The 12,908-nt window shown below is 39.8% G+C and overlaps 1 protein-coding gene across 1 annotated transcript; it reads right to left on the bottom strand.

Annotated features, from left to right (window-relative positions):
- Nucleotides 1–269: 269 nt before the first annotated feature.
- On the bottom strand, nucleotides 270–9,876 carry lhcgr (luteinizing hormone/choriogonadotropin receptor). The gene is made up of 11 exons (XM_071522924.1): nucleotides 9,704–9,876; nucleotides 7,256–7,327; nucleotides 6,307–6,381; nucleotides 6,132–6,206; nucleotides 5,900–5,974; nucleotides 5,610–5,687; nucleotides 5,419–5,487; nucleotides 5,237–5,311; nucleotides 3,803–3,988; nucleotides 2,986–3,054; nucleotides 270–2,071 (listed from the first exon to the last, which is right to left on the bottom strand). The coding sequence occupies exons 1-11, from the start codon at nucleotides 9,874–9,876 to the stop codon at nucleotides 859–861; spliced, it is 2,160 nt and encodes a 719-aa protein (XP_071379025.1). The 3' UTR covers nucleotides 270–858.
- Between the last annotated feature and the right edge of the window lie 3,032 nt (nucleotides 9,877–12,908).

Raw genomic sequence — 12,908 nt, forward strand, 5'->3', positions numbered from 1 at the left:
TGGAAATGCTCTCTAGAGTAGAAAAATCAAAATACACCGTAGCCCAATAGAGAAGTAGCCTACACACACTGGGATTGCAACAAACCCATGACACTTTTACATGAGTTTATAGAAACTGATATTGCTGTTTTTCTTTCCTTAGGTGTGATAGCTACATTATAATATACATCTATTTAAGTGACAATAGCCTATACCAACACCAACATACAGTACATAGTAGGTGATATTCACTGAGGGATTTCCCAGTCTTTATTATAACATCTCAAAAACCCTTGAAAGCAAAAAATTAAAAATTAAAAAAATAAATAAAATAAATTACAAAAAATACTGACAGTGACTTTAAAGTTGCCTGCCCAACTCCCCCACCATGTGGTACTTTTTGGCTACTGAAAAACCTGCTGAGCTTTCCACTTACTCCCTTGTGATACCCTTGTGAGTGTGTCTCTAATGCTCTGATCTGAGGAGAAAAACAGTTCCCATAAGTGTCAGGCAGCCATGGCAGGCCTATATGGTTTGAACTGACACTACTGATGAAAACACATATTTATTGATGTCTACCTTGCCCTTCAACAGGTTGAGTGGATATTAAACATGATAGGAAAATCAAATGCAACCAACAGCATAGCAGAGCCAAAGTCTACTAAAGCATCCTAACAGAAAATATGACCATTCCCAAGGCTGCAGTATAAAATTATAAAAACAGTCAACAATGTCAACATAGATGGCCATAATAATTCCCCTCAAATCCAAAATGAATTATTTTTCTCTTTGATGTATTTGCTTCTCTTGTCTCATTCTGTTCTTAGTACTCCAAAACAGTTTTGTGTTTCCTTTTTCAGAAATCTAGTCCATGTGACTTCAGGTCAGGTCTTCCTCTTTCAGGCTCTGCTGTGGAAAGGCAGCCATGCTCAGTGCTCTGTGGGAACGCTTACTTCTGGAACTTGAGTTGCTCTTAATTACATTATCTGAGCAGTAGGCCTTCATGCGATAAAGGCTGGCCTTGCTTTTGCAACAGCCCATGGCACTCATGAGCTGATACGCGTCCTTTCTGAAAGCCTTGGTGAAAATAGCATAAAGGAAGGGATTGGCACAGGAGTTGATGGGGAAGAAGAGAACCAGCAGAATCTTAGAGTTAGTAACTGTGATTAGGGGAACCTTGAAGGCGGCAGAGATGGCAAAAAAGGAGATGGGTGCCATGCACAGCAAGTCCGTGAAGATGAGCACAGCCATGCGCTTGGCGATCTTGGTGTCAGCGCTGCGTCCAGGAAACTCAGGGTTCCTCACCGCCAAGTAGATCAGCACATAACAAACACAGACAACAAGGAAGGCGGCCACATTGAAGAGCAGGAGAATTATGATGAAGGCCTGAGCCAGAGGGGTTTCTATGTCCATGGGCAAGCACATGCTGACTTTGTTGTAGCTGCTTACACCGACCAGGGGCAGCGTTCCCATACCCAGACTGATCAGCCAGCCAGCTGCCATGATACCTGCAGCCTGTGTGAGGCCCAGGCGGCGCTCTACCTGCAGAGCGTTGGTGATGGTGAGCCAGCGCTCCAGAGTGATGGTGGAGAGTGTGTAGACTGACAGCTCACCGCCAAACACAGACAGGAAGCCTGCGGCACTGCAGCCGGGCCCCGTCTGCCACTCAATAGCGTGCTGGCTGTAGTGACCGCGCGTTCGCAGATCTACGATAGCTATCATCAGAAGGTAGATTCCAATGCAGAGGTCAGCAAAGGCCAGGTGGCACATGAGGAAGCGCGGCACCGTCAACTTGTTCCGGCTGCTAAAGAAGACCAGCAGCACTGTCAGGTTACCAGTGATGGCCAGGATGTTGATGAACCAAATGGCCACTCTGAGAAAACCGAAACCTGCAATGTCCTCACACGGATTGAAAGCATCTGCTTCAGGGGTGCAAAGCAAACTTGGTCGGGTCTGACAGAAGTCTAGTTCTGGATAGTGGAAATTCACGTCTCCAAAGCCTTCATCCATGACAAATAGATCATCATCTGAAACAGACGCCACATCCATAAACAGGGTTGTATCTGGTGAGGGTCCACTGACACCTTGAACCCTGTAATTCAAGGAGAAGAAATTATTCTGATTAGACTTTAGGTTTGTGATGAACAGTTGATGAATATGGTTTGCCATACTACAAATGTATGATCAGTTTTAACAACAATTTGCATGCCACATAAATTTACAACACTGGGATAAAAATATGACAGTAACATTTTTCTCTGAGGCTTTCTCGGAAACCTTTTCCTTTGAAACTTTGTCGGAAACTTTGTTGGTGCTTTATTAGCATAAGAACTATTTTAGCATCACCTACCCAACTACACAACAGCATGGTTATACCAAAGAAGAAAAAGTGAGGCTAGCCTCCCTAAAGTCAAGAACAAAGTGGCATTTGTAAACCAAACTATAAAATCTTGGTTTGCTGAGGAGGAATGCTGCTTTGGCTTCAGTGTAGTATGGAGAGGTGCTCATTGAAGCTTTGGTGACAAGGTCATGTTTCGGCAGAAAAAATGTGTCCAAGGCACTCTTTCCATACAAAAAGTAAAAAGCCTTTATTGTTTAGTGGCTAATGCATTGCATACATATGTTTAGAAATGCTTAAAAAGCACCGATGTGGCACACACATAGCCTTCCTCAGGGTGCAAGCTGTGAAAAATATAAAATCTTGGTGTTGGCAAGAAGATTTTTTTTCTTGCAAATCACTGCTCTCAAAGCTCAAGCAGTATGACTGACAGATTGGTGCATGATTTGAAATCAGACAGTGGTAGTTTTGGTACTGTCACTCTGCACAGCGGGGGGAGTAACATAAAGAAGTGATATCAACTGCTCAGTTAAAAAAGAGAGTGCTTTAATCAGAGCAAAATCCACCCCCATATCAAGGCTGCCCTTATCAGACTCTTTCTCTTTTCCAGTAGAGAGGCAGGTTAAACACAGGACAAGATAAGACAGATAACCAAAACAAATTCTCGCCTTGCTGATGTACCGCTGTCACCACAATATGCAGATCCATTACTCCATGCAGGATTTACGGGGAAATCCCTAGAAAAAGGGGGGAAATTATGTAAGGATAATCATCACCATCTCACCACCATAGTGATAATGATCATTGATTAACAAGGTATGACACATATCACTGCACCCATCAGGTAAACACTAGCACTCTTAGTCTTCTTATGTGGTTTTGTATTGAGGTCTGTGTCAGTTATAAGTAAGTTAGAACGTAAAGCCTCTGTGCATGAGATGCTTATTTATGGTTCTAACACAGTACAGTCCCGTGAACACAATGTCACAATTTAACATTGTTATTGCAGCACCCTGGTGGCTCAGCCAGCAATGCACTTAGCATATATACAAAACTGTATGTCTCTTCATTCCATAGCCTTTCCTAACTCCTTTTATTTTACATGGTTAGCTTGTTCTGTGTTGGTTCTGCAAGCCACATTTGTCTTGTTTTGGTATTTAAGGAACAACGTTATTTTCTGATAGAACATCCAAACCAAGGCATGGCTGCTAGGTAAAAGCTGAAACATACTGTCCAGAATCAACTGATGAGCAACTTTCATGATCAGTGAAAAAAAACCACTGGAACTACAATAGAGACCAAGCTTATTGAGATGTTCCATGAACAAATCTGTCCCCTGAGTAACCTCTAAAAGTACTGAATATTGAAGATCATTTTGATATTTGAGATATGACATTTGATATTTGAAACTGATAATAAAGCGCATATGGGTCGTCAACGTGCTTTCCCTCCTGGGGCAGCACTCTGCTATTTACAGTGTGTCACCTGTGTGTGTTCCAGCTCAGCAGCGCACAGCAGTGACTGTTGTAGGTGAGGTGGGCTTCACGCAGGCTCCACAGGCCCTGCAGGGGAGGAAGTCTCTTCAAGGAATATGCTGACTGGGCCAACAAGACCAGAACTGACTCAAGTCCCTGTGATGGTAGCCTCCCAAGTGCTGTTGCAGAGACGTCCCTGTAAAATAACAGAGTGCACAGTCACTGCAGTAATATCCCTAAAAGGAAGGCCGCTGTAAGGATTCCCAGGATACACACACACACATACAGGCACACAGAGTACACACACTGTCAAGTCTGTCAAAACCACCGTGTCACTCTGTTTTATGACAACAGAGGAGATGTTTCATAAACAAGGATAGGTGAATCAGATATCAAGGGTCTACCAAAATCCAAACTATATCATGTTAGATGTTTTATTGAAACACAGAAGGGATTTCTCAATGCTAATGAGTGTTTTGAAAAGCCAGCCAGCTTCAGACTACATGTAAAATTCACGTTTAGCTGTAACCTCTTGTATACAAAACTCAATAAATTTCAGTGAAAATTATTAATCCAATAAATCACTATATGAATAAAGGCAGTGGCAGGGCAATATTATTTTATATTGCAATTCACAGACTGGGTCTATACAGTTGATATGAGTTAATTTGAGTTCAAGCCTTTTTTTTTTACACTAGGCTAATATAGCTGAAGTTTTTTTTTCAGTGGAGCTACAGCTCTTGACAGTTTATTTTATCACATCTATCTTGACAAATGTACAGGTTTGAGTCTCGGTTCCCTGGTTTCTGGCATTGCAATAGTCATCTTTAACTTTTCTCCTCTCCCACATTTCTGTTTTATTTTTAGATTTTTTGATTTTACGTTGATTTAAACAAGTAGTGCTAATTGCGATCAAGCATCTCTTTTTCAAGGGAAATCTGACCAAGAAAGACAAAAGACAAAACATAAAAGTTTAAAGTAAAGCAAAGTAAAATTGTCTACATCAATAGACAGTAAGCTAATATATAATCAGCAGGTTCATGGGCCAAACCTATTCAATTCATTATTAAAGTTGGTGAATTCAATAAGGGATCACAGCCTTCACTTGGATCCACCTTATCAGTCTGTTCCATGGAAGAGCATGTTAATGTTTGTAACAATTTGTGCACTAAGTTTATTTTAGTATGCAGGTACAATGTCAAAAGATCTTCAAACTTCTACCAGAACTTCAGACTTTCCCACTGAAAAGCTGAACCATCAGATAATGTTTTAACACAAAACATCAACTTGTTGGCCTCCTCTCAACTGAGAAACAGGGAATGAAGTGATCAAGATATAAAAAGCTTGTCTACAACTCACAGGGACTTGAAAGATTCATTTGAAGACCTTCTGCCTCTCTCAAATGAATCTAGTCACTCCCAAGAGGCTTAAGCATATCACTTACAGGACTCCAGGGCCTGTGGCTCCTTTAAAAGCTTCTCTGTGGATCACTCTGAGGTTTCGATTATTCTTTAATACCCTGCAGAGAATACAGTTCAAAGCAGAGGAGCACAAATGTAATGTTGTGAATGGAGAAACTCAACTGAAATCATTTTGAAAGAAAAAAGGAAACATGTGGGAAAGTACAGTTTATCTATCTTAGTCCTGTTGAAGGCATGGTCCTGGATTTCTCTGATGCCATTGTTGTATAGGTTCCTGCAATTTAAATAGAGGCACAACATTAGTATTACAGTCAGAGGTCAGAAATCACTGTTTCACCTGTCCACTGACATTTCCAAATAATTGACTGTTCAAGCTTAAAGTATTGCAACACTTACATTGTAACATATTCCCTTGTCATTCCAGTGAAAGCATTTGGAGGTATCGCCAGAAGATAGAGGTTGTCGCAGATATCCCTGCAAATCATAACAGCTCAATGAATCATGAACACATCTAATGCTCCCATACCTATAACTCACTATATAAATTAATGAAGTATTTTAGAGTAATGTAGTGCAACTTAATGAAAAATAATGGTGTAGACCGAGACCAATGATTGAGAAATGACTGTGACGCTCATTGTGTTTTGATTGGTCAAATTAGAGTCTTAAATAACAGATGTACTTACAAGATAAAATCTGATTCCAGGGAATGGATAGATGTCATGTCAGGAAAAAAGGTTATCCCAGTATTTGAGATGCTCCTGTTGATGCAAAGGAAAAAAAATGTCTAACTACAAGGACACAGTATTGTGTCTGCTGTCTAAGATTGCCTGAAATCCAACATTAAAATGTATGCAAATCAAAATCTTAAAAATTTTAAATCTAAATCATATATCATATATTTTGAAGGCCTCTCACAAGTAACGTAGTTTGGGAAGGTTGTTAAATGTCCCTTTGTCAATGTGCATCAAACTTCTTGTGTTCTGGATTGAGCTGCAAAGCAATGGAAAACGTCAATAAAAATATGCTGCATCGCAATTATTTTGATACATTCCTGCCTTTATTATTCCTTAGGATCTCAGCAGCCACTTACATTTCAGAGAGGTTGGGAAGGTTGTTGAACGCCAGCGTCTCGATGGTTTCCAGGGTCACACTCTGAGCAATCTCACTGAGTTTACAACATGAAACACAGCAATTAAGTTCACTCACAGAACATACTGTACCTTTGACCCTCAACAGCTTCTGTCTTGAAGCACCATGACCTTATTTTGAAAACAGCAGAAGCCCTACAACTAATTTGGGACAATTCATGAATGGGCCAAAGGCATACAAAAGATGTACAAAGAAACAAAAAGGTTTTGGATTAATAAAAACATATTTTATGTGACAATCTGCATACCTCTATGCTTACTCTATACCATGGTATACATTATGCACTAGGGAATGCAGCGATTTATCATGGCAATGTAGGCCTACTCATAATCGCCCTAATTATGCATAGGTCTAAGTGTCATTCTTATAATAATTTCATTCTTATAATAATTTCAAAAAGCTTTCTTTTAGGTTTCTTTTTCAACCATTTTGTTGATAATATGTGTTACACAGTTGTTCAATGCATCATGGTTTGACCAACATATTCCAATATTGGAAACCTATTTTAATTCAAAATAAAACTCCCCATACTTTCTCTTTAGAAGAGTACAAAATGAAATAGTCATGACTAAGCCACTTTGCCACAGTTAATTAAGCATAATGTTTGTGGCGGTATTGAATTTGTTGTCATTGTAGTGCATTAAGTCCATATTTACCAATTAATTAATTAATTAATACTGTGGGAAGACAAGAACATACTGAAAAATGTGATAATATTTTTGATTTCTACAGCATTTATAAGGAGAAACATGCCACTGATTAAAAAACGGAGAGAAAAAGGTGATAATTAAATATGAATATGAAATATGAAATGTCATACATCTGGACATACAAGTTCTGATGTCAGTAGATCATGAGTTACAACAATGGAAGAAACATCTGATACGTACATCCTCTGGACTCCTCTCAGACCCTCAAAAGAATGGCTTGAAATAGTGCGTAAAGTGAGGTGGTACAGAACTCTGAAAAAAAGAATATAGAGGGAAGCATTTACTTTTCAAGTCATTTTCAATATAATTTATTTCATGCACACAAAACCACAGGTAAGCTACTCATATCCCAACGTTGTATATGTAGCCTAACTCATGAAACATTTACGTCAATGCTATATGAGAAGGTTTGACAGATTATTGCTTCATGGAAGGTGATGGCATCATACTGTATGGCGATCATGACACATACTGGGTTCCTGTACTCACACAACAAATATACAGCATGGCCAAAACTTTTGGAGGAGGTTTTTCATATTGAAATCACAGAAACTAAAACTTTTTAAAATCTCATTTCAAGTCCGATGCAAGTATATTCCCTTTGAAATACATTTGCTCAAAATCCAGCCTACCCTGAACTGTTTTCTCCTTATGGAAATGCAAACAAATTGCACTGCCAACAAAATGGTTGTGTCGCTCCATAACAATCATCCCCAACAAGCCATCATTAATGAGCTACTGATTGAGAATTCTGGACATGTTCGCGCAAATCCATAGTTTACAATACAGTATGTGATGTGTAAAACATATAAAACATACTGACTGTTGCTTTTGTAATATAAACCGTTTCACTTCCTGAACCCTCACAGTTGACAAGAGACAAACAAATGAGAAGACTTGAAAATACTTCCAAATGATAGTCCCTCAGCCTGTTCACCCCACTCTTTATCAAACCAACAAAGTGTGTATGGGAGGTGGTGGCAGTGTCATACAGTACATGCATCATCAGTCTGGAGGCCTTGATGTTCATGGAAATTATCAGCAGAGATTCAAGGTTGTGATTTACCAGAGGAGAGGTCAAGATTTCCAGCCTTCAAGGCTTCTAACAATCTGGCAGAAGTGAAGTTATATAGACTAAGAAGACACACTGTGTGTTTGGCTGTGAGAGTTCAACTTGACATTTTCTCCACAGCTAATTAATTCTCACACATGCAGGGCGCTGTGTTTTCCAACAATAGAGGGCAAGGTGGTACTTCTGCCAAACCAAGTAAAGCATGTAACTCTGAAACAGGGAATATAAACATTACTTGGAAGCATGGAAGGGTGGATGGCCCTCCGAGGTTCAGTCTGTAAAAATCATATGACCTAATATATTTTTCTCAGTTAAGAGCATGAGGTTAATATGTATTAGGATGGGTGGCAGGCATGGGGCCTTAATTCAAACTTACATTTGATATAAATAACATATAACGTCAAACTGTAACTTTTTTAACAGTAGGCTATCTCTTGCAGAAAAGGACAGGCCATCATTTACAAAATACAAACTATATGTATTTGTTTCAGTGACAGAGCAAGTGTATAAACCTGGCTGACAGGATAATGCAGGCAGTCGCATTTGTCCAAGCAAAAAGTGGTAAAGCTCTCATGGTTCTGGTTTAATAATTACTAAACCAGAACATGATGAGAAATCACACCAAAAACACAAGTGGGATGTGGTGGAGTGCCTCGCTCAAAGTGCCGAGAGAACAAAAAGGCTGCATAAGAGATGGCTTTGGACTACAGAAGAACCCCTAAATGCACAAGCACTAGACCACAGACCACCATTTCAAAAGACCCAATGATCTGAGAAGATTTCTGCTGACTTCTTACAGGATTGTGAAACTGTAGGTGGAGAGAGTGAAACCTCTGATCAAAATATTCATCCTTATGGTACATTCTCTCCTTGTGCTAACATCTGAGGGGTGAAATAATAGTGAAATTAAACCATTCTTAATTTTTCTGGGGACCCCCTGGGACCCCAAAGAGAAGCACCATATCTTTGCCGAACAGGTGGTATCCTATGAATTCTGACTTCGCGTGAAATCATGACACATGATACAAACGCTTTCTCTCCAAAATTGGAAGAAATGTTTGGAAAATGATTCAACAATTCAACCAAGCCCAGCCCGTGTTCATTAAAATGTTTTATGGCAGCACGCTCTGCCTCCCAGAAATGACCTGCTTGTGCGTTTCATAATGCAGCGACTCAAGCTGGCAAACAATATAAATCACATTGGACACTTTGAATAAGGTGTGGAAATGGGGCTAAAAGCCGAACAAAACGGCTACCTTGAGAGTCTTGCATTGAACATAAAGTAAAGCAGCATTTCAATAAGCAACCAAGCGAGTGCGTCTCAGGTGGATCCTCCGCGCGTAAATACGCACAGGATTGACTCTGGTAAAAGGTTTTAACAGGGACGATTCGTTGCATGAAGACATTAATCATCTTCGCCTTAGTTAGGCTATACATTAATATACCTTGACTGATCAATTTCCAGTCAAGAGACAATTTTCAGTTAACAACATACAACGCATGCACAGCAGCATCATAGCCAGAATCCTAAACGCATCACTGTTGTCTTAACTTACAGCCGTTTGTCCCTGTGGCCCGTCACCACAGCAGATCCCTCCGTCACGTTGTTGCATCTGAATGTATCGGAAAAGCACCGGCAGATCCGCGGGCATTCAAAACCCCAGGCGCATGTGCAGCCGTAAAAGAACAAAAAAGAAGGGAAAACGAAAAACGGGAGCGATGTCCACATTGTTAAAAAAAAATATATATATAAATATCTCACTTCAGCTGCGGCTATCAACTTGCCCCGTCGTCTGGAAAACCTCCAAACCACATAGAAGCCGTGAACTGAACATTTAAAAATATTTTACCCTTCCGAAAGTCCGTTTTGAAACTTAGTGCGTTCCTGTAGTCTCAACAGCAACAATGGTTCATCCTTCAGCCCTATTTTCTATCCTCATATTTCTATCCATACAGAGATTGATCTCAAGAGATCCAGTTTTTTAACCCTGGCACCTGGACCATCCACTCCAATGAAATAAATGATCACATCGGCAGTTAGATGCTCTTCACTGTCTCTGTATGTGGGTCTCTCTCTCTCTTTCTCTCTCTCTCTCTCTCTCTCTCTCTCTCTCTCTCTCTCTCTCTCTCGCTCTCTTAGTGTAAGTCAGTTTAAAGAAGAATGCATCTTAAGTATATGGTATATTCCAATTTAACAATAAGTAGCTACTTGCAGTGGTCAAGGCAAAAAAAATAAAATAGAAACCTGGACATGAACCTCACAGTGAGAAGCCCATCTATTATATTATATAGAATATTATATATTCTATATAATAACCTGCCAACTGGGCACTTTTATACCTGCAGGGGCAGGGGGTTAGTTTTGTACAACACACTGATTCACTGATTTAAAACAGTAAACATTTAAGTAAGGAAAGTGTGGTAACATCTAGCAATTACTATTATAGTAATTGTTTTGATGCTCTATTAAGTGCAAGCTGATTTAGCAAGCTGTTGGGAGTAAATTGTGGAGTAATTCTGTGAAATATATCAATTTCCAGGGACCAGAGTAAGACTTGGGGGTTACCCCTTTGCACTGGAATGTAGCCATTGCATACAACAGTCCAATCAGTATTTGCTAACATGAAGCACTCTCTGCAGGAGTATAGAAACCAGAAGAACTGGAGCTGTACTTCAGCATGAGACAGATACTGGGAGCAGGACAAATTCTTTTCTCATGTTCTTGGCTGTGTAAGAGAGCAGTGAATGTTGAATGAGACAGACGACCCTAAGACATAGCAATAACATTTGCATGTTCGGTGCAAATGCACTGGTAGTCTCCTTTCATTTTAGAATTTGCAGTATCCAGGTGTACGCTGTATGTACACCATATATTCATTTCCTGGTTCAGGTTTATATCAGGATTATATCACTGTAGTATCTGGGAGCAAAAGCTGAAACTGTCATTCTACCCATATGCATCCACAAATTCAGTCTCCCATTTATTGTGAATGGAATGGCTCCAGCTTAGTTTTGGTATCCTGGTGTATGTTTGGGAGAGACTTGTTTCTGTTCACAAATACAGAGCAAACTTTCTAAAGCTAGGGTAATAGCATTTGTAATTTTCAAATTTAGCAGCATCCCCCTTTAATGGAAAGGGTTTTCAAAATACATTGATTTTTATCTATTGTTTATTCAGTACCACCCTCTCCTTCTGTTTAATTATTTATCTGTTTGTTACCTCTTGAGTCTGTACTGCTGCAGATGCCAATTATGGAGTATTTAAGGCTAATTGAAGTAAAGATTTCTTCTGGCATACACATAAAAAGCCTTGTCAATGGATCTGTCCCTCAGGAAGGACAGTGTGACCCAAAGTCAAAAGCCTCCCATAACTGTATCTCGTTTGGCGCCAGTTGTGTCGTAGATAAAGACAAAGCGAAGTTATATAGCCTTCACAGACAAAATGTCCTAGAACATGTCATGCTAGACGCCAATATCCAAGACAACCTAAGGGAAATAATGGCTTGGTTGGCACACACAGGCTAATTGAAAGCTGCTGGTAACAACAGGGTATTTATTTTTGTTTCATTTCCGATTGCTGAAATTCTGCCTGTTAAAACATAAACCTTTGACGAAAATGAATCAGACCATTTTGGCCAAAAAAACAATTGCACCCTTAAAAATGCCATGTTGTTCTATGTCATCCAGTCTCTTTTCCATGGAAGACTATGTAGGGAATTAGTCAGTGTGTTAGTCAGATCTCTGGACTAGATAACCCAGTAAAACTGCCAACAATTGTCATGTCAAGAGGCCTAATACAGAATAAATTAGATACCATATACTGTATATACAGTTAATGGATAATATGTTAAGTCCTGTAAGGTCTGTCTGTCAAGTCCAAAATGTGGCCTTTAGCTGTGGAATGTCAATGTCTAGGCCAAAGGTTAGAGTGCCAGCTAAAACTCTTTGCCCTAGCACCGTTCCTCTAGTTGTATAAGGTCACTTTAACAGCAGGGTTGCTCTTTGCTAACTCTCCTGCTCTTGTCCTTTGGGAAAACTAACTGGGAGGAAACCCAATGTTGAAGTCACCCTTTACAATGTGAGGCATGGTAACAAAGACAGTAAAGTGTTTTGACCGGATCACTCCCCACGGCCCGGATGTTGAATCATACTGAGTCAAGATTCAAGATTCAAGATTCAATAATTTATTGCCATATCAACCTTACAGTTGATTTGGAATTTGTTTTGGTGCACTCAACAACAGCAAAACATATAATCACACAGTACACACAAGAAGTGTCCACAGAAAAACACACTGCCACAATTACAATACAATAAATAAAATTAGTGCAACTATATGGCCCATGCCCTTAAAGTGACAAATTAAAGTGTATGTGCTTGTTTATACAACCAAATGGTGGGGAGTTCACAGCCAATTATTTTTGAAGCTGGGCGCATGACTCTGTCCAGCAGTTTTTTCTCATGGGCAGTAGAATTGCCATACCATACAGTTATTGAGAAAGTGAGCACACTTTCTATTACCGCTCTGTATAACTGTAACATTGCAACCCTTGACACTCCAAATTTCCTTAGCTGTCTTAAAAAGAATAGTCTTTGGTGAGCTTTCTTCTGGATGTTGGTGAAGTTGTCTTCCCATTTCAGGGAGGAGGAGATTGTAGTCCCAAGGAGTTTGAAATGATCCACTCTCTCTACCACCTGGTTGTTGATGACCAGAGGTAGTAGCTCTCCCTGATTTTTACGGAAGTCCACCACAAGTTCTTT

This window comes from Centroberyx affinis, unplaced genomic scaffold (assembly GCF_046629955.1).
Source record: "Centroberyx affinis isolate AG114_WGS23_722 - 3 ecotype Tasmania unplaced genomic scaffold, CSIRO-AGI_Caff_v1 ptg001046l_1, whole genome shotgun sequence".
Taxonomy (NCBI): Eukaryota; Metazoa; Chordata; class Actinopteri; order Beryciformes; family Berycidae; genus Centroberyx; species Centroberyx affinis.

Coding starts and splice junctions, on each gene's coding strand:
- lhcgr (XM_071522924.1), bottom strand. CDS start 9,876: ATGTGGACATCGCTCCCGTTTTTCGTTTTCCCTTCTTTTTTGTTCTTT. Junction 6,382..7,255: donor CTGAGAGGAGTCCAGAGGAT/GTACGTATCAGA, acceptor TTGTAAACTCAG/TGAGATTGCTCAGAGTGTGA. Junction 5,975..6,131: donor CTTCCCAAACTACGTTACTT/GTGAGAGGCCTT, acceptor TTGCATCAACAG/GAGCATCTCAAATACTGGGA.